Genomic DNA, 20,974 nt, shown 5'->3' with positions numbered 1-20,974 from the left:
TGGACCTAACATACGCCTCTCTTTTCTTTTTGACCAGTCCCTCAATTTCCCTGATTATCCACGGTTCTCGAATCCTACCCTTCCTATCCTTCTTTTTTACAGGCACATGCCTGTCCTGTAGCCCTAACAACTGTTCCTTAAAAGACTCCCACATGCCAGATGTGGATTTACCCTCAAACAGCCTCTCCCAATCAAGAGCTGCCAACTTCTGCCTAATCCCACTAAAGTTAGCCTTCCCCCAATCCAACACCTTACCCTTGGGACACCACTCATCCTTTTCCATCACTATCCTAAAGCTAACAGAATTGTGGTCACTATTTGCCACATGTTCTCCTACCGAAACTTTGAAGACCTGACCGGGCTCATTCCCCAGTACTAGGTCCAGTATAGCCCCCTCTCTAGTCGGGCTATCTACATATTGTTCCAAAGAACCCCCCTGTACGCATTTTACAAATTCCTTCCCATTCATGTTAGGGAACTGGAATTGCAGCTCGAGGACCTTCGCCGGGTTAGGGATAGTGAGGAGGTCATTGACAGGAGCTATCGGCAGGTGGTCACACCGGGACCACGGGAGGAGGGTAACTGGGTAACAGTGAGGAAGGAGAAAGCTCGGGTGATGGTGAGCACCCCGGTGGATGTGCCCCTTAATAATAAGTACTCCTGTCTGAGTACTACTGGGGTGGACAGCCCACCTGGGGGAAGCAGCGGTGGCAGTGTCTCTGGAGCTGAGCCTGGCCCAGTAGTGCAAAGGGGTAAGGAAAGGAGGGTAGTGCTAATTGGGGACTCTACGGTGAGAGGGTCAGATAGGCGTTTTTGCGGACACAGACGGGACTCTCGGATGGTGGTTTGCCTCCCTGGTGCAGGGGTCCGGGATGTCTCTGGTCGAGTCCCAGAAATCCTGAAGGGGGAGGGAGAGGAGCCCAAGGTCGTGATGCATATAGGTACTGCTGACATCGGTAGGAAGAGGGAAGGGGTCATGAAAAGAGAATATAGGGAGTTGGGTAGACAGCTGAGAAAGAGGAATGCAAAGGTAGTAATCTCGGGATTGCTGCCTGTGCCGCGGGAGAGTGAGAACAGGAATCGGTGGAGAATTAATGCGTGGCTGAGGGACTGGAGCAAGGGACAAGGATTTGGGTACTTGGATCATTGGGACCTCTTTAGGGGCAGGTGTGACCTGTTTAAAAAAGACGGGTGGCACTTGAATCCCAGGGGGACCAATATCCTGGCGGGAAGGTTGGCTAAGGCTACTGGAGAGACTTTAAACTAGAAAGGTTGGGGGGAGGGAATCGAAATGAGGGGACTGAGAGCGAGGAGGTTAGCTCGCAAATAGATAAGGAATGTAGACAGGGTAAGAGGGAGGTTAGACGAGTGAGGGAGAAGGGAAGTGCTCAGGCTGAAGGTCTGAGATGTGTCTATTTTAATGCCAGGAGTGTAGTGAATAAAGTGGATGAGCTTGGAGCGTGGATTGCTGCTTCGAATTGTGATGTGGTGGCCATTACGGAGACTTGGATGTCTCAGGGACAGGACTGGGTGCTTCAGGTGCCAGGTTTTAGATGTTTCAGGAAGGACAGGGAGGGAGGCAAGAGAGGGGGGGGAGTGGCACTGTTGATCAGGGATAGTGTCACGGCTGTAGAGAAGGTGGACGCCGTGGAGGGACTGACTACGGAATCTCTGTGGGTGGAGGTTAGGAATAGGAAGGGGTCGGTAACTTTGCTGGGTGTTTTCTATAGGCCGCCCAATAGTAACAGAGATGTTGAGGAGCAGATGGGGAAACAGATCCTGGAGAGATGTAGGAATAACAGAGTTGTCGTGATGGGAGATTTTAATTTCCCAAACATAGATTGGAATATCCCTAGGGCTAGGGGTTTGGATGGAGAGGAGTTTGTTAGGTGTGTCCAGGAGAGTTTCCTGACACAGTATGTGGATAAGCCTACTAGAGGAGAGGCTGTTCTTGATCTGGTGCTGGCTAATGAACCTGGACAGGTGGAGGATCTCTCGGTGGGTGAACATCTTGGGGATAGCGATCATAATTCTATCTCCTTCACGATAGCATTGGAAAGAGATAGGGTCAGGCAGGCTAGGAAAGTGTTTCTCTGGAGTAAAGGGAAATACAGTGTCATCAGGGAGGAAATTAGACGGGTAAATTGGAAGGAGGCATTCTTGGGGAAAAGTACCGAAGGAAAGTGGAGGATTTTCAAGGAATGTTTGTCTGGAGCTCTGCATGACAACGTTCCGATGAGACAGGGGGGTGTTGGTAGGGTACGGGAACCGTGGTGCACGAAGGTTGTGATGAACCTGGTAAATAAGAAAAGAGAGGCGTACAGAAGGTTCAGAGAGCTAGGAGGTGTTAAGGATTTAGAGGAGTATACGCGATGTAGGAAGGAGCTTAAGAAGGAAATTAGGAGAGCGAGAAGGGGTCATGAGAAGACCTTGGCGGGTAAGATTAAGGAGAATCCCAAGGCTTTCTACAAATATGTCAAGAGTAAAAGGATGAGATGTGAAGGCATAGGACCCTTAAAAGGTGAAGGGGGAAAAGTTTGTGCGGAACCGTTAGAAATGGCGGAGGTGCTTAATGAATACTTTACCTCGGTATTCACGGTGGAAAGGGATCTGGGTGGTTGTACTGCTGGATTGCGGAGGACAGAAAGGATCGAGCATGTGGACATAAAGAAAGAGGATGTGTTGGAACTATTGAATGGCATCAAGGTTGGTAAGTCGCCGGGACCGGATGGGATGTACCCCAGGTTACTGTGGGAGGCGAGGGAGGAGATTGCGGAGCCTTTGGCGATGATCTTTGCATCGTCGATGGAGACGGGAGAGGTTCCGGAGGATTGGAGGATTGCGGATGTGGTCCCTATATTCAAGAAAGGGAACAGGGACAGCCCGGGAAATTACCGACCGGTGAGTCTAACCTCAGTGGTTGGTAAGTTGATGGAGAGGATCCTGAGAGACAGGATTTATGATCATCTAGAGAAGTTTAGTATGATCAAAAGTAGTCAGCACGGCTTTGTCAGGGGCAGGTCGTGCCTTACGAGCCTGGTTGAGTTCTTTGAAAATGTGACCAAGCACATTGACGAAGGAAGAGCGGTGGATGTGGTCTATATGGACTTCAGCAAAGCGTTCGATAAGGTCCCCCATGCAAGACTTCTTGAGAAAGTGAGAGGGCATGGGATCCAAGGGGCTGTTGCCTTGTGGATCCAGAACTGGCTTGCCTGCAGAAGGCAGAGAGTGGCTGTGGAGGGGTCTTTCTCTGCATGGAGGTCAGTGACCAGTGGAGTGCCCCAGGGATCTGTTCTGGGACCCTTGCTGTTTGTCATTTTCATAAATGACCTGGATGAGGAAGTGGAGGGATGGGTTGGTAAGTTTGCTGACGACACCAAGGTAGGTGGTGTTGTGGATAGTTTGGAGGGATGTCAGAAGTTGCAGCGAGACATAGATAGAATGCAAGACTGGGCGGAGAAGTGGCAGATGGACTTCAACCCGGATAAGTGTGTAGTGATCCATTTTGGCAGATCCAATGGGATGGAGCAGCAGTATAAAATGAAGGGTACCATTCTTAGCAGTGTAGAGGATCAGAAGGACCTTGGGGTCCGGGTCCATAGGACTCTTAAATCGGCCTCGCAGGTGGAGGATGCGGTCAAGAAGGCGTATGGCGTACTAGCCTTCATTAATCGAGGGATTGAGTTTAGGAGTCGGGAGATAATGCTGCAGCTTTATAGGACCCTGGTTAGACCCCACTTGGAGTACTGCGCGCAGTTCTGGTCACCTCATTACAGGAAAGATGTTGAAGCCATTGAAAGGGTGCAGAGGAGATTTACAAGGATGTTGCCTGGATTGGGGGGCATGCCTTATGAGGATAGGTTGAGGGAGCTTGGTCTCTTCTCCCTGGAGAGACGAAGGATGAGAGGTGACCTGATAGAGGTTTACAAGATGTTGAGGGGTCTGGATAGGGTGGACTCTCAGAGGCTATTTCCAAGGGCTGAAATGGTTGCTACGAGAGGACACAGGTTTAAGGTGCTGGGGGGTAGGTACAGGGGGGATGTCAGGGGTAAGTTTTTCACTCAGAGGGTGGTGGGTGAGTGGAATCGGCTGACGTCGGTGGTGGTGGAGGCAAACTCGTTGGGGTCTTTTAAGAGACTTCTGGATGAGTACATGGGATTTAATGGGATTGAGGGCTATAGATAGGCCTAGAGGTGGGGATGTGATCGGCGCAACTTGTGGGCCGAAGGGCCTGTTTGTGCTGTGACTTTCTATGTTCTATGTTCTATGTTCAGAGTCCCAGCTCTCAGCGATTTCCAGTCTATACCAGGGAAATTGAAGTCTCCCACTACAACAACCCTATTTTTCCTGCACCTATCCAGTATCTCCTGACATATCCGTTCTTCCACTTCCCTTGGGCTGTTGGGGGGCCTGTAGTATACCCCCAACATAGTGACTGCGCCCTTCCTGTTTCTAAGCTCCACCCAGAGTGACTTGTTACACGACCCCTCTAGTCGGGTGGAGGGGGGTGGGGGGGACAGGGGTAAGGGAAAAAGTATTTGGAAAGGAGGAGGGGGTAGAATTAAAAAAATAAATCAATGGAAGAAATTAAAATAAACTTTAAAAAAAATACATTTTGAAAAAATGATTGAAATGGGGTGATGGTGGAGGAGAGAGTTTACAACCTAAAATTGTTGAACTCTGTTCAATCTGGAAGGCCATAAAGTGCCTAATCGGAAGATGAGGTGCTGTTTCTCTCGTTTATGTTGGGTTTCAGTGGAACATTGCAACAGGCCAAGGATGGACATGTGGACATGAGAACAGAATGGTGTGGAACCCGGGACCCAAGTTTGATTTCAGCCTTTGGTGGCTGTCTGTGTGGAGTTTGCATGTTCTACCCATGTCTGCATGGGTTTCCTCTGGTTCTTCTCACGGTCCTTAGATGTGCAGGTTAGGTGGATTGGCCATGCTAAATTGCCCCTTAGTGTGCCCAGATGTGTAGGTTAGAGGGATTAGCAGGGTAAATATGTGGGGATAAGGCCTGGGTATGCTCTGTCAGAGAGTCGGTGGAAAACTCGATGGGCCGAATGGTTTCATTCTGCACTATAGGGATTTTATGATCCTGGTTCGGGAAGGGGGGTGAGAGCAGGGAGATGGGTCGGACAAGATTGAGAGCCCTGTCAACCACAGTGGGTGGGAAACCACGATTAAGAAAGAAGCAGTGAAGAGTCACCCAGATTCGCAACGTTGGCTATTCTCTCTATTCTCTCTCCTCAGATGCTATCAGACCTGCTGAGAGTTTCCAGCATTTACTGTTTTTGTTTCAGATTGCAGCATTATAAAATTAGAAACCTGGTAATATGAGGGCATTTGGAAAGGTGATTTTGAGTTGTGTGTTATTGTTAAAATTAAAATTTACGTTATTTGAATTGTTGCTGGAGTGCAATCTTAACAATTAAAATGTGCAATTTATTTTCTAAATAAATGTGCACTTTCAGGAAAAACTGACCTTTGATAAGTGCAAAGTCAATTATTTCTACTATGATATCAAGAAATGAAGAATTAAAGCAATTTTTTTAATGGCAACAGACTGACTTGGATGAAGAAAGAATCAAGCAGAAGATTGCAGATCGGACCAAGAAGGAGAAGTGCCGAATCTACTTCTTGAGAGTTTTGCTGAATTTGGTCGTTGCATTGATATTGATCATTTGTTTTTACTGCATTTACAGAACTACTATTTACTCTCAAGAGTATCATAAACATGTGAGTACTCATTTTGTTATTTGAATAGTGTGCTAGTCGTGCTATTACTGTGAAGAGTTAGATTAAAAATGCTATTGTGTGATGATGATGTCTTTTAATCACTTGGAAAGTATACTTTATTTTGTTCTTGCAATGCACTGATGAAACTAGAATGTATAGATACTGTTTAACATCTGCAGAACATTTTGAGGACCTAACATATTCCTTAAACTCATATTTGCATCCAGGTTTACATTGGTAATTATTTTCTCCTGCACTTGGGAAGTCTCGGAAACTGTAGTCTCTGTAGACCCAATCAAGTCCAATCCTCCATTGCCAAACACGTTGTCATTGGTTGCCCCTTGATTCAAGGATGATGTGTATCCAGGGTTGCGTGTTTCTGCCATGGATCTTCATGTGACTGACAGGCTGATTCTCGATACACAGATCTATGGGCAGATGGTCAGGCCATTCCATAGATCTTGGGAGTTGGAATGCAAATTTGCTTCCTATTAATTCTTTCTCTGTTGGCACTCTGCCTCATTACAAGACTAAATTATGCTTCTTAATGTGTACATAACATCATTCTCCTTTGGGAGAGAATGCCGCATTCAGAATCACTGGATTAGTAATTGAATGGCCCAGGCTAATGCTCTGGGGCATGAGTTCAAATGGAATTTAAATTCAATTAATAAAATCTGGAATTATATAGTTAATCTTAAGTGATTATGAGAATAAAACTATCATTGATTATTATAAAAATCCAAATCGTTCACTAATGTCCTTCAGGTCAGGATGTCTGGAATGGGTTGGGTTGGGGCATAGAAGTCTATGGGTGGCCTTTGCATCAGCCTTTCATCTGCACCACAGATTTCTGCAATTTTACATGGGGAGGGAAGATCTGAGGACAGGCTATCTGTCCTTGCTATAACCGAGGCACTTTGGCGATCAATTTTGAGTCTGGGAGGAGGAGTTCAGGGGCAGGTCACCCTGCTTGGGCCTCAGGGTGGGATGGGGGGGGGGGGGCATGGTGGGGAGCCTCCCTCAAAGACCCCATTTCTTGCTGAATGCCCCTTCCCAAGGTCCACCTCCCTCTCTGGCACCTGATAGAAATCATAGAATCCTACAATTCAGAAAGAGGCCATTCGGCCCATTGAGTCTGCACCGACCACAATCCCACCCAGGCCCTACCCCCATATTCCTACATATTTACCCACTAATCCCTCTAATCTACGCATCCCAGGTCACTAAGGGGCAATTTGAGCATGGCCAATCAATCTAACGCGCACATCTTTGGACTGTGGGAGGAAACCGGAGCACCCGGAGGAAACCCACGCAGACACGAGAATGTGCAAACTCCACACAGACAGTGACCCAAGCCGGGAATCGAACCCAGGTCCCTGGAGCTGTGAAGCAGCAGCGCTAACCACTGTGCTACCGCGCCGCCCCCACTGTGCTACCGCGCCGCCCATCAAAGCTCCACACGCCCTTCCCGACTCCCACCCTTCTACGCACTTTAGGCTTCACCTTGCCCTGCCACCAACCCCTGGCATTTGAGCACTGTTTGAGTCCCAGTGTTGGCTATTGCTAATGCTGCTGGGACCACAAAGCTGATTGCCAGCAACTCTCTGGGGCAGGGCCTCTACCTAAGCAATATGTAAATGGTGGTGGGGACAGGATCCCATTGTTCTGTTTACATGGTAGAGTGGGAAACCCCGCCAGCTGAAAAACCCTGCCCATTGCTTTATAATATGATATAATATAATCAAGTATCACAACACAACTGCAAATAGTATCATGAAGGGAGGTATTGACCACAACAGCAAGATACAAATTGTTTAGTTCAGTCTGAAAGAGGAGCTCGGAAGGTGAATGAAATAATAGTAAGGATGTGGCATTTGGAGCAGAGTTCAAGATGAGAACTTTGGCTTTCCAGTATTTACGAACTCTGAGCAGTAGTAGGCCACTCAGCCCCTCGAGTCTCTTCCTCCATTCAATACAATGATGAGTAACCCAATAACCTTTCACTCTCTTTATTGAGATATATTTACTTTATTGTGATGATAGCAGTGCTATTGATGTATATAAATTGTATACGTTACTTTTTGTTTATGGAGAATTTTTTAAAAATCAACTTTATTCTACAGGCAATGGGTATGTCAGGAAGGAATGTAACTTAGAAGCTGGGAGAGCAGGATAATTACTCATTTTAGCCTTGTCAGTGGTTATGTTAAGGAGAGTTAATAGACTTTTGTTTGCTTTAGTTCCCCAGGGATTTTGGATTAGAATGATTAACAAGGTCATGTGGTTTTGTGCAGAGAAATAAACAGTTTTTGCAGAAAGGAGGTGGAGTTTGGCTGTTCTGGTTGAAGTTCGGAGAATTTTGCAGGCTTCTAAAAGCTCTAAATCTCTGAACTCCAAGGCTGCCTACACTTATAGCAAGTATATTTATGATTACTAACTATATTTAAAGTGGCATTTAAGTCTGTAAGAGGAATGTTGCTTATTTGGAACTGAAGCAGTGATAAGTTAGAAATTAAAGATGTTTCCTTTTCATTTTTAAATATTGCTCAACTATTAATAGTTAAGCTGCTTCATTTGTTAGAGTTTATACTTAAACTGTTTCTAAATAAAGTTTGTTTTACTATAAAAGATCCCCACTTCGTCAGTGGAATCATTCCTGGAAGGAAGTATCATTTCCTCACAAAAGAGAAAAATTGTTGGCATACAGATTAGCTTCCTTATGTATGTTGGGGTTCTGGTCCAGGGCCCTAACATTATTGAGAAATTCATAGAATCCCTACAGTACAGAAAGAAGCCATCCATCCCATTGAGTCTGCACTGACAACAAGGCCCTATCCTTGTAACCCCATGTAACTCTCTGACACTAAGGGGCAATTCCACCCAGACCTGTTCCCTGCAACCCCAAATCTTTAACCTGCTAATACCCCTAGCCTACACATCTTGGGACACAAAGGGGCAATTTAGCATGGCCAAACCACCTAACTTGCACATCTTTGGACTGTGGGAGGAAACCGAAGCATTGGAGGAAACCCATGCAGACACAGGAAGAACATGAAAACTCCACACAGACAGTGACCCAAGGCCGGAATTGAACCTGGGTCCCTGGTGCTATGAAGACAGCAGTGCTAACCACTGTGCCACCTTGCCGCCCCGACAGGTTTGTCGAACATGATTTTCCTTTCATACATCCATGTTGACTCTGCCAAATTTACCATTCTATTCTAAATGTCCAGTTATCACATACTTAACAATAGATTCTAATATTTCCCTACTACTGAAAGATTTGATTCATTATTAGTACACAGTGAAAAGTATTGTTTCCTGCATGCTATACAGACAAAGCATACCGTTCAAAGAGAAGGAAAGGAGAGAGTGCAGAATGTAGTGTTACAGTCACAGCTAGTCTGTAGAGAAAGATCAACTTAATGCGAGGTAGGTCCATTCAAAAGTCTGACAGCAGCAGGGAAGAAGCTTTTCTTGAGTTGGTTGATTCGTGACCTCAGACGTTTGTATCTTTTTCCCGATGGAAATATGTCGGGGGTGCGTGGGGTCCTTAATTATGCTGGCTGCTTTTCCGAGGCAGCGGGAAGTGTAGACAGAGTCAATGGATGACATGCCAAATTTCCTTAGTCTTTTGAGAAAGTAGAGGCGTTGGTGGGCTTTCTTAACTATAGTGTTGGCATGGGGGGACCAGGACAGGTTGTTGGTGATCTGGACACCTAAAAACGTGAAGCTCTCGACCCTTTCTACTTTGTCCCCATTGATGTAGACAGGGGCATATCCTCCACCATACTTCCTGAACTCGATGACTATCTCCTTTGTTTTGTTGACATTGAATGAGAGATTATTCCTGTCGCACCAGTTCATCAGATTCTCTATCTCTTTCCTGTTCTCTGTCTCGTCATTCTTTGAGATCCGACCCACTACGGTGGTATCATCAGCAAACTTGAAAATCGAGTTGGAGGGGAATTTGGCCACACAGTCACAGGTGTATAAGGAGTATAGTAGGGGGCTGAGGACAAAGCTTTGTGGGGCACCGGTGTTGAGGATGATCATGGAGGAGGTGTTGTTGCCTATCCTTACTATTGCGATCTGTGGGTTAGGAAGTCTAGGATCCAGTTGCAGAGGGAGGAGCTGAGCCCTAGGCCATGGAGTTTGGAGATGAGGTCTGTCGCGATCCATTCTCCCATTTCCCAGTTTCCTAAGTGTCTTAAAAATACTCAGACCTTCCTTCCACTGATTAAGAAAGTTCCAAACATATTCAATCCCCTGTGGGAGAACATTTCTCCTCATCTCCATCTTAACCATAATTTTTAACCAGATATTCCTAATTCCACTTCTCCCCTACCCACCCCCTCCCTTCCAACCTCCGACACTAGTGCAAACGTCCTGTTCATATTCACGTCCTGTTCGTATTCACCTCGACTCATCGATCAACAGTTCTGACGCGCCACAGCGAAAAACCGCACCGACCTCCTCAGAAGACAAACACGGGACACGATGGACAGAGTACCCTTCGTCGTCCAGTACTTCCCCGGAGCGGAGAAGCTACGGCATCTCCACCAGAGCCTTCAACATGTCATTGATGAAGACGAACATCTCGCCAAGGCCATCCCCATACCCCCACTTCTTGCCTTCAAACAACCACGCAACCTCAAACAGACCATTGTCCGCAGCAAACTACCCAGCCTTCAGGAGAACAGTGACCACGACACCACACAACCCTGCCTCAGCAACCTCTGCAAGACGTGCCGGATCATCGACACAGATGCCATCATCTCACGTGAGAACACCATCTACCAGGTACACGGTACCTACTCTTGCAACTCGGCCAATGTTGTCTACCTGATACGCTGCAGGAAAGGATGTCCCGAGGCATGGTACATTGGGGAAACCATGCAGACGCTACGACAACGGATGAATGAACACCGCTCGACAATCACCAGGCAAGACTGTTCTCTTCCTGTGGGGGAGCACTTCAGCAGTCACAGGCATTCAGCCTTGGATCTTCAGGTAAGCGTTCTCCAAGGCGGCCTTCACGACACACGACAGCGCAGAGTCGCTGAGCAGAAACCGATAGCCAAGTTCAAGTTCCGCACACATGAGGACAGCCTAAACCGGGATGTTGGATTTATGTCACATTATCAGTAACCCCCACAGCTTGCCTCCTGGGCTTGTAAAATCTCACTAGCTGTTCTGTCTGGAGACAATACACATCTCTTTAACCTGTGTTGAATGCTCCCTCCACCCACATTATCTGTATCTTTAAGACCTGGCTGGCTTTAGAGATTCCCATTCTAATTAGTATTCTGTAACTTGATTTCTGTGTCTGTGCGCTGTTTGAGAGCAGATATCCACTCCATCTGACGAAGGAGCAGTGCTCCGAAAGCTTATGGTATTTGCTACCAAATAAACCTGTTGGACTTTAACCTGGTGTTGTGAGACTTCTTACCGTATTCACCTTGTCAAGATTCCTCGATCTTAGAGTGAGGTATCTAAATGGATACAAAATTGGCTTCTTGACAGAAGGCAGAGGATGGTTGTAGAGGATTGTTTTTCAAACTGGAGGCCTGTGACCAGCGGTGTGCCTCAGGGATCAGTGCTGGGTCCACTGTTGTTTGTCATTTATATTAATGATTTGGATGAGAATATAGGAGGCATGGTTAGTAAGTTTGCAGATGACACCAAGATTGGTGGCCTAGTGGATAGTGAAGAAAGTTATCTCTGATTGCAATGGGATCTTGATCAATTGGGCCAGTGGGCTGACGAATGGCAGATGGAGTTTAATTTAGATAAATGTGAGGTGATGCATTTTGGTAGATTGAACCAGGGCTGGACTTACTCAGTTAATGTTAGGACGTTGGGGAGAGTTACAGAACAAAGAGATTTCGGGGTACATGTTCATAGCTCCTTGAAAGTGGAGTCACAGGTGGACAAAATGGTGAAGAAGGCATTCAGTATGCTTGGTTTCATTGGTCAGAACATTGAATACAGGAGTTGGGACGTCTTGTTGAAGTTGTACAAGACATTGGTAAGGCCACACTTGGAGTACTGTATACAGTTCTAGTCACCCTATTATAGAAAGGATATTATTAAACTAGAAAGAGTGCAGAAAAGATTTACTAGGATACTACCGGGACTTGATGGTTTGAGTTATAAGGAGAGGCTGAATAGACTGGAACTTTTTGTCTAGAGCGTAGGAGGCTGAGGGGTGATCTTATAGAGGTCTATAAAATAATGAGGGGCATAGATCAGCTAGATAGTCAATATCTTTTCCCAAAGGTAGGGGAGTCTAAAACTAGAGGGCATAGGTTTAAGGTGAGAGGGGAGAGATACAAAAGTGTCCAGAGGGGCAATTTTTTCACACACTGGGTGATGTGTCTGGAACAAGCTGCCAGAGGTAGTAGTAGAGGCGGGTACAATTTTGTTTTTTAAAAAGCATTTAGATAGTTACATGGGTACGAAGGGTATAGAGGGATATGAGCCAAATGTGGGCAATTGAGATTAGCTTAGGGGTTTAAAAAAAAAAGGCGGCATGGACAAGTTGGGCCGAAGGGCCTGTTTCTGTGCTGTAAACCTCTATGACTCTTAAAGGTTTCAATCAACTTGCCTCTTACTTGTCTGAACTCCAGTGGATACAAGCCTTTCCTCATTAGTATTGGCCTAGTAAACCTTCTCTAAACTACTTCTAATACTTTTACAGCCTCCTTGTGTAAGTAGTCCAATACTGGACATAGTATTCCATATGTGGTTTCGCCAGTGCCCTGTACAACTAAGTATAATCTCCCTACTTTTATATTCAATTCAGTATCATTCTATGGGATTTCCTAATTATTGCCGTACCTGCATACTCGTCCTTTGTGATTCATGAACTAAGAAACCCAAATTCCACTTCACCGTTGACTGTTCTGCCGTCTCCGCGTTTGGATCATCTGCTTTTTATTCTTCCTGCCAAAATGGCCAATTTCACATGTGACCAGATTATACTCCATTTGCCAGATCTTTACCGACTCACTGAACCTCCCTATGTTCCTTTATAGCCTCTTTATGTCCACTTCTCAACTACATGTCTTTGTCGTCAGTAAATGTGCCACCATACCTTCTGTTAGAAACCATAGACCATAGAAAATTACAGCTCAGAAACAGGCCTTTTGGCCCTTTTTGTCTGTGCCGAACCATTTTTTGCCGAGTCCACTGACCTGCACTTGGACCATATCCCTCCACACTCCTCTCATCCATGAACCCGTCCAAGTTTTTCTTAAATATTAAAAGTGACCCCGCATTTACCACTTTATCCGGCAGCTCATTCCACACTCCCACCACTCTCTGCGTGAAGAAGCCCCCCCTAATATTCCCTTTAAACTTTTCTCCTTTCACCCTTAACCCATGGCCTCTGGTTTTTTTCTCCCCTAGCCTCAGCGGAAAAAGCCTGCTTGCATTCACTCTATCTATACCCATCAAAATCTTATACACCTCTATCAAATCTCCCCTCATTCTTCTACGCTCCAGGGAATAAAGTCCCAACCTATTCAATCTCTCTCTGTAACTCAGCTTCTCAAGTCCCAGCAACATCCTTGTGAACCTTCTCTGCACTCTTTCAACCTTATTTACATCCTTCCTGTAACTAGGTGACCAAAACCGTACACAATACTCTAAATTCGGCCTCACCAATGCCTTATATAACTTTACCATAACACTCCAACTTTTATACTCGATACTCCGATTTATAAAGGCCAATGTACCAAAGGCACTCTTTACGACCCTATCCACCTGTGACGTCACTTTTAGGGAACTCTGTACCTGTATTCCCAGATCCCTCTGTTCAACTGCACTCTTCAGAGTCCTACCATTTACCCTGTACGTTCTTCTTTGGTTTGTCCTTCCAAAGTGCAATATCTCACACTTGTCTGCGTTAAATTCCATTTGCCACTTTTCAGCCCATTTTTCTAGTTGGTCCAAATCCCTCTGCAAGCTTTGAAAACCTTCCTCGCTGTCCACTACACCTCCAATCTTTATATCATCAGCAAATTTGCAGATCCAATTTACCACATTATCATCCAGATCATTGATATAGATGACAAACAACAATGGACCCAACACCGATCCCTGCGGCACACCACTAGTCACAGGCCTCCACTCAGAGAAGCAATCCTCCACAACCACTCTCTGGCTTCTTCCATTGAGCCAGTGTCTAATCCAATTTACTACCTCCCCATGTATACCCAGCGACTGAACCTTCCTAACTAACCTCCCATGAGGGACCTTGTCAAAGGCCTTGCTGAAATCCAGGTAGACAACATCCACTGCCTTCCCTTCATCCACTTTCCTGGTAACCTCCTCGAAAAACTCTAATAGATTGGTCAAACATGACCTACCACGCACAAAGCCATGTTGACTCTCCCTAATAAGTCCCTGTCTATCCAAATATTTGTAGATCCTATCCCTTATCACACCTTCCAATAACTTGCCTACCACCAACATCAAACTTACTGGCCTATAATTTCCCGGATTTCTTTTGGAACCTTTTTTAAACAACGGAACAACATGAGCCACCCTCCAATCATCCGGCACCTCCCCCGTGAATACTGACATTTTAAATATGTCTGCCAGGGCCCCTGCAAGTTCAACACTAGCTTCCCTCAAGGTCCGTGGGAATACCCTGTCCGGTCCTGGGGATTTATCCGCTCTGATTTGCCTCAAGACAGCAAGCGCCTCCTCCCCTTTAATCTGTAAAGGTTCCGTGACCTCCCTACCTGTTTGCCCTATTTCCGTAGACTCCATGCCCGTTTCCTCAGTAAATACGGATGCAAAAAAACCATTCAGTATCTCCCCCATCTCTTTTGGTTCCATACACAGTCTACCACTCTGGTCTTCAAGAGGACCAATTTTATCCCTCACTATCCTTTTGCTCCTAACATACCTATAGAAGCTCTTTGGATTTTCCTTCACTCTGTCTGCCAAAGCAACCTCATGTCTTCTTTTAGCCCTCCTGATTTCCCTCTTAAGTAGCTTCTTGCACTTTTTATGCTCCTCGAGCATCTGATCTGTTCCTTGCTGCCTGTACATTTCATACAACTCTCTCTTCCTCTTAATCAGTGTTACAATCTCCCTCGAGAACCAAGGTTCCTTATTCCTATTTACTTTGCCTTTAATCCTGACAGGAACATACAAACTCTGCACTCTCAAAATTTCTCCTTTGAAGGCCTCCCACTTTCCATTTACATCCTTACCAGAGAACAGCCTGTGCCAATCCACACTTCCCAGATCCCTTCACATTTCATCAAATTTGGCCTTTTTCCATTTCAGAACTTCAACCCGAGGACCAGATCTATCCTTATCCATGATCAGGTTGAAATTAATGGCATTATGATCACTGGATCCAAAATGTTCCCTCACACTCGCATCCATCACCTGCCCTAACTCATTTCCCAATAGGAGATCCAATATCGCATCCTCTCTAGTTGGCACCTCGATATACTGATGTTCTTTCATCCAAGTTGTTTACATAAATTGTGCAAGGTTGCGGACCCAGTACTGATGCCTGTGGCACACCACTCATTACATCCTGCCAACCAGAAAAAGACCCAATTATGCCATCTCTCTTTGCTGTCAGCTGGCCTCCTGTAGCCATGCTAATATGTTACCCCCTACACCATGAGCTTTTTTCCACAATAACCTTTGATGTGACACCATATCAAATGCTTTCTGGGAATCTAAGTACAGTGCATCCTTCGGTTCCCCTTTAACCACAGCACATGTGACTCCTTCAGATAACTCCAATAAATTGGTTAAACGTGCTTTTTCTTTCACATAACCATGTTGACTCTGCCTGATTGCCTTGAATTTATTATAGTGCCCTCTCATCGCTTCTAATATTGTGTCTGTGCGAGATGTTAAGCCAACTGGTCTGTGTTTTCCTGCTTTCTGTCTCCCTCCCTTTTTGGATAAAGCAGTTACATTTGTTATTTCCCAATCTAAGGAAACCGTCTCAGAATCTAGGGAATTTTGGAAAATTAAACTCAGCGCTTCAGCTATCTCAAAAAAAAATGCTGGAAAATCTTAACAGGTCTGACAGCATCTGTGCAGAGAGAATAGAGCCAATGTTTCGAGTCTGAATGAACCTTCGTCAGAGCTGAGGACAAAGAAAATAAGAGGAGATTTACACTGTTCTGCCATTTACACATTCCCATCTCAGTGGGCTGCTATTAGCACCAATCTGAGCCTTTACTATCACCATTTACATTCACTTTGTTTTTTTGTCTGAGATCTTGTCAATTACACCTCCTCCCTCATCCTTACAGTATAAATCTCATCCTATTTTCTTTGACTTATTTCCTCCACTTTGTTTAATTTGATGTAAGTGTCATTGTAATATTTCTGTTTGTGGGTGTTTTCTGTGAAAAGTTATAAACTGACCACACATTGGCCCTATACCCTCTGGAGTTTAGAAGAATGAGAGATCTAATTGAGATGTACAAGATAAGGGGATTGACGAAATAGACATGGACAATCTAGAACAAGAGGTCATAGTTTTATGATAAGGGGTAGCAGATTTAAAACAGAGATGAGGAGAAATTGCTTCTCTGAAAAGGGTGGTGAGTCTGGAATTCACTTCCCCAGAGTGCGGTGAATGCTGGGACATTGAGTAAACTAAAGGAAGAGTTGGACATATTTTAATTAGTAAGGGTTTGAAGGGCTATGGTGGGACAGATATGTGGAGTTGAGGCTGACATGAGATCAACCATGATCATTTTAAATGGGTCGAAGGCTAAATTGCCGACTTCTAGTTCTTACGGTAAGAAGGTGCTGGAGACATCCTGAGGTTTGAAAGGTGTGACATTAAATGTGAGTTTTTCTTCTTCCATGCTATGAGTATTTAAAATCTACAGATGGACACTGTATAACCACCTCCCACCCTATCCACCCACCTTAGTTTTATGAAGTTTTAGATTCTAGATTTTTACAGTGACATGGGCCTAATTTGATGATGTTAATATTTTTATCAGTCAGATAATGTTGGAGGCTTCACATTCAGTCTGATCGTTGAGTACTTGCCATCGATTGTCATCACTGCAGCTAACTTTATCACTCCGTACCTGTTTGAAGTTTTAATCCAATTTGAAGACTATTCACCGGCTTTTGAGATAAAATTTATACTTATTAGGTATGTATGGGTGTATTTATCTGATGTAAACATGGTAGAGTATATTTTTATGATTGAGATTGATAATACATTATGAACCTGTAAATTTGAGACAGCAAGTTATCTAAAAGATTTGTGTGATTGTAACCATTGCATTTTGTGCCAGGTGGCTTAATTATTTGAACTTAATTATTTGAATTGGAATACAATTTAAAGGTGCTTAGATTCAAGTTATTGCCAAAGAAATATGCAAATGACATTGAATTTGAAAAGATCTGCAGAGGATTCATTCACGATAAAATTAAAGTTATTTGAAGATGGCCCTGTAAGCACAATGCCCTGGTGTTAATTGAGCCATGTAGCCGAATGTTACCATTCCACCCCTCCCCATGTAACACTGAGCCAGATATCAGACTGTAACGCTTCCAGCCCTAACTCTGTTCTTAACCACACTTTTTAAGTGATTCATGGATATTTCAAATTCAGTCTCATTCCATGCTGTCTCATATCCTCGTTGTGTTCTTCCTTAAAGAAAATCAAATTATAGCTTACTAACTGAACTTTTCTCCAGGTCTGTATTTGTGCGCTTGGCTAATATTATCGTTCTCTTGGTGAGTTTGTGGTCACAAATCACTACCTGTGAAGATGGTGACTGCAAAACCTGTGGCTACAACAATGAATTATACCCAGTGAGTACATAGATAAATTCTGCATTTATAAACAAACTAATTGGATTGAAAATGGGTTTAAAAGACTCTGGGTGGAATTTTACAACCCTCCCGCAGTGTGTTTTCCAGCGGCAGAGGCACTTTGCAATTGGCCACTGGCAGGATCTTCCAGTCCCACTGATTTCTACAGCGTTTTGCATACCTCGCTCATCCTGCTGCCAGGGAACCGGCTGTGGGATGTGCCATCAGTGGGACTGGAAGATCCCGTTGGCGGGATGGGCCAGAAAATCCAGCCCTACCGTTTTCAATTTGCTTGGAGCAGAAATGAAATCAATGAATGTATTCAAGAGGCGGCTGGATTTAGCACATGGGGTGAATGGGATCAAGGGTTATGGGGAGAAAGCAGGATTAGGCTATTGAGCTGGACGATCGGCTGTGATCAAAGGGCCGAATGGCCTCCTCCTGCTCCAATCTTCTATGTTTCTATGAACATATTTACAAAATAGTTGAATAAACTGAAGTTTTATGCATTTGTAGAACGACAGCTTACAATGCTCAACAGACTTTAAATTATTTTCAAAATCATTGCAGTTAAGCTTGCATAAAAATGCATAATATGCCATTTGTCTATTGCGTACAGTTCTGGTCGCCGCATTATAGGAAAGATGTGGAAGCATTGAAAAGGATGCAGAGGAGATTTACCAGGATGTTGCCTGGTATGGTGGGAAAATCGTATGAGGAAAGGCTGAGGGGCTTGAGGTTGTTTTCGTTAGAGAGAAGAAGGTTAAGAGGTGACTTAATAGAGGCATAAAAGATGATCAGAGGATTAGATAGGGTGGATAGTGAGAGCCTTTTTCCTCGGATGGTGATGGCTAGCACGAGGGGACATAGCTTTAAATTGAGGGGTGAGAGGTATAGGACAGATGTTAGAGGTAGGTTCTTTACTCAGAAAGTAGTAAGGGCGTGGAATGCCCTGCCTGCAGCAGTGGTGGACTCGTCAACATTAAGAGCATTCAAATGGTCATTGGATAAACATATGGATGATATTGGAATAGTGTAGGTTAGATGGGCTTTAGATTGGTTCCATTGGTCGGCGCAACATCAAGGGCCGAAGGCCTGTACTGCACTGTAATGTTCTATGTTCTATTAGTATTTATAGGTTTAATGAAGAACAAAAGATTTGTATTTAACTTGCTTCTTAAAGAGCATTTACTTTTTATGTTCAAATTAACTTTCTAATTGATTACAGGAGCTAGCATAATTTGCACTGAGCACAAATTATTTTGAGTATATTCGATATAAAAGGAATTGTCTAAATGTTTCTGTTCATGTAACTATTAAAAATGAGAATGCTGCCACTAGTAATATTGAAGGATTCCATGAGTGCATGAAAATGAATGACCAAACCTCGAATACTTGATGTCCTTCACCAAGTGTTTATACACTACTTGCATTAGAACCTAGAACCGTACAGCACAGAACAGGCCCTTCGGCCCACGATGTTGTGCCGAGCTTTATCTGAAACCAAGATCAAGCTATCCCACTCCCTATCATCCTGGTGTGCTCCATGTGCCTATCCAATAACCGCTTAAATGTTCATAAAGTGTCTGACTCCACTATCACTGCAGGCAGTCCATTCCACACCCCAACCACTCTCGGAGTAAAGAACCTACCTCTGATATTCTTCCTATATCTCCCACCATGAACCCTATAGTTATGCCCCCTTGTAATAGCTCCATCCACCCGAGGAAATAGTCTTTGAACGTTCACTCTATCTATCCCCTTCATCATTTTATAAACCTCTATTAAGTCTCCCCTCAGCCTCCTCCGCTCCAGAGAGAACAGCCCTAGATCCCTCAACCTTTCCTCATAAGACCTACCCTCCAAACCAGGCAGCATCCTGGTAAATCTCCTCTGCACTCTTTCCAGTGCTTCCACATCCTTCTTATAGTGAGGTGACCAGAACTGCACACAATATTCCAAATTGGTCCTAGATTCAAAACATTTAAGAAGCAAAGTGGCATAGAAGAACTGGAGGGTTTGATTTGATTTGATTTGATTTATTATTGTCACATGTATTAGTATGCTGTGAAAAGCATTGTTTCTTGCGCGCTATACAGACAAAGCATACCGTTCATAGAGAAGGAAAGGAGAGAGTGCAGAACGTAGTGTTACAGTCATAGCTAGGGTGTAGAGAAAGATCAACTTGGTGCAAGGTAGGTCCATTCAAAAGTCTGACAGCAGCAGGGAAGAAGCTGTTCTTGAGTCGGTTGGTTCGTGACCTCAGACTTTTGTATCTTTTTCCTGACGGAAGAAGGTGGAAGAGAGAATGTCCAGGGTGCGTGGGGTCCTTAATTATGCTGGCTGCTTTGCCGTGGCAGCGGGAAGTGTAGACAGAGTCAGTGGATGGGAGGCTGGTTTGCGTGATGGATTGGGCTACATTCACAACCTTTTGTAGTTTCTTGCGGACTTGGGCAGAGCAGGAGCCATACCAAGCTGTGATACAACCAGAAAGAATGCTTACTATGGTGCATCTGTAAAAGTTGGTGAGAGTCGGAGCTGACATGCCAAATTTCCTTAGTCTTTTGAGAAAGTAGAGGCATTGGTGGGCTTTCTTAACTATGGTGTCGACATGGGGGGTCCAGGACAGGTTGTTGGTGATCTGGACATCTGTCTTGTATGTGAGGGGCACATGAGAGGTTCAAGTTTTCTAATCATGAAATGTGATTCTGTGAAAGGCCAGGACAAAAGTCGGAAATAACTATGGCCTACATGCAAATAAGAAGCAGGAGCAGGCTATTCACCCCCTCGAATCTGCTGTGCCATTTCACCTGATGAAGGGACAGCGCTCTGAAAGTTTGTGATACTTGGACTTTAACCTGGTATTGTGAGACCTCTTACTGTGCCTACCCCAATCCAACACCGACATCTCCACATCATGGCTACCATTTACTAAGATCATGGCTGATGTGATAGTAACCTCAGTCCTGCATCCCACCTACCCCTGATATGTATCACCCCCTTGCTTACCAAGAATCTGTCCACATCTGCCTTAAAAATATACAATACTAATTGTTCCCATCTCATCCATCATACCCAATGAAGAGAACTCTTAATTTTATGAAGAACAAGATAATTTGATCAGGAGAATGTCTCAAAGTGAGAATGCATTTATAACATGAGTGCTTCTATATAGTCTTAATTTTTCTTTCCCCATTCTTAATCTCCTACTTCTGGTAATCATTTAGGAGCAACTTTTTAATTTGCCTATGCTATATTTATGTACTTTTTCCTGCATGTCTTCCAATCTTTTTGAAAGATTCGGGTCACAGATGGGCTCAGCTATGCCAACATAAAATGTAACTCTAAACTGAACAGTGTAATAAATGAATTTCTGTGTTGTCGGCGTAGTGGTGTT

At 44.5% G+C, this 20,974-nt stretch overlaps 1 protein-coding gene across 1 annotated transcript in view; it reads left to right on the top strand.

Annotated features, from left to right (window-relative positions):
• The window catches only part of tmc7 (transmembrane channel like 7), a 100,061-nt gene that overhangs the window by 58,166 nt on the left and 20,921 nt on the right, over positions 1-20,974 (top strand). The window contains exons 8-10 of the mRNA XM_078240933.1: positions 5,569-5,742; positions 16,752-16,909; positions 17,460-17,577. Coding sequence (XP_078097059.1) covers positions 5,569-5,742; positions 16,752-16,909; positions 17,460-17,577 — 450 coding nt within the window. The remainder of the gene's footprint in view (positions 1-5,568; positions 5,743-16,751; positions 16,910-17,459; positions 17,578-20,974) is intronic.

The sequence above is a fragment of the Mustelus asterias genome, chromosome 23, assembly GCF_964213995.1.
Source record: "Mustelus asterias chromosome 23, sMusAst1.hap1.1, whole genome shotgun sequence".
Lineage (NCBI taxonomy): Eukaryota > Metazoa > Chordata > Chondrichthyes > Carcharhiniformes > Triakidae > Mustelus > Mustelus asterias.
The sequence above is the reverse complement of the archived record's forward strand: the minus strand, read 5'-3'. Positions and strand labels throughout refer to the sequence as shown.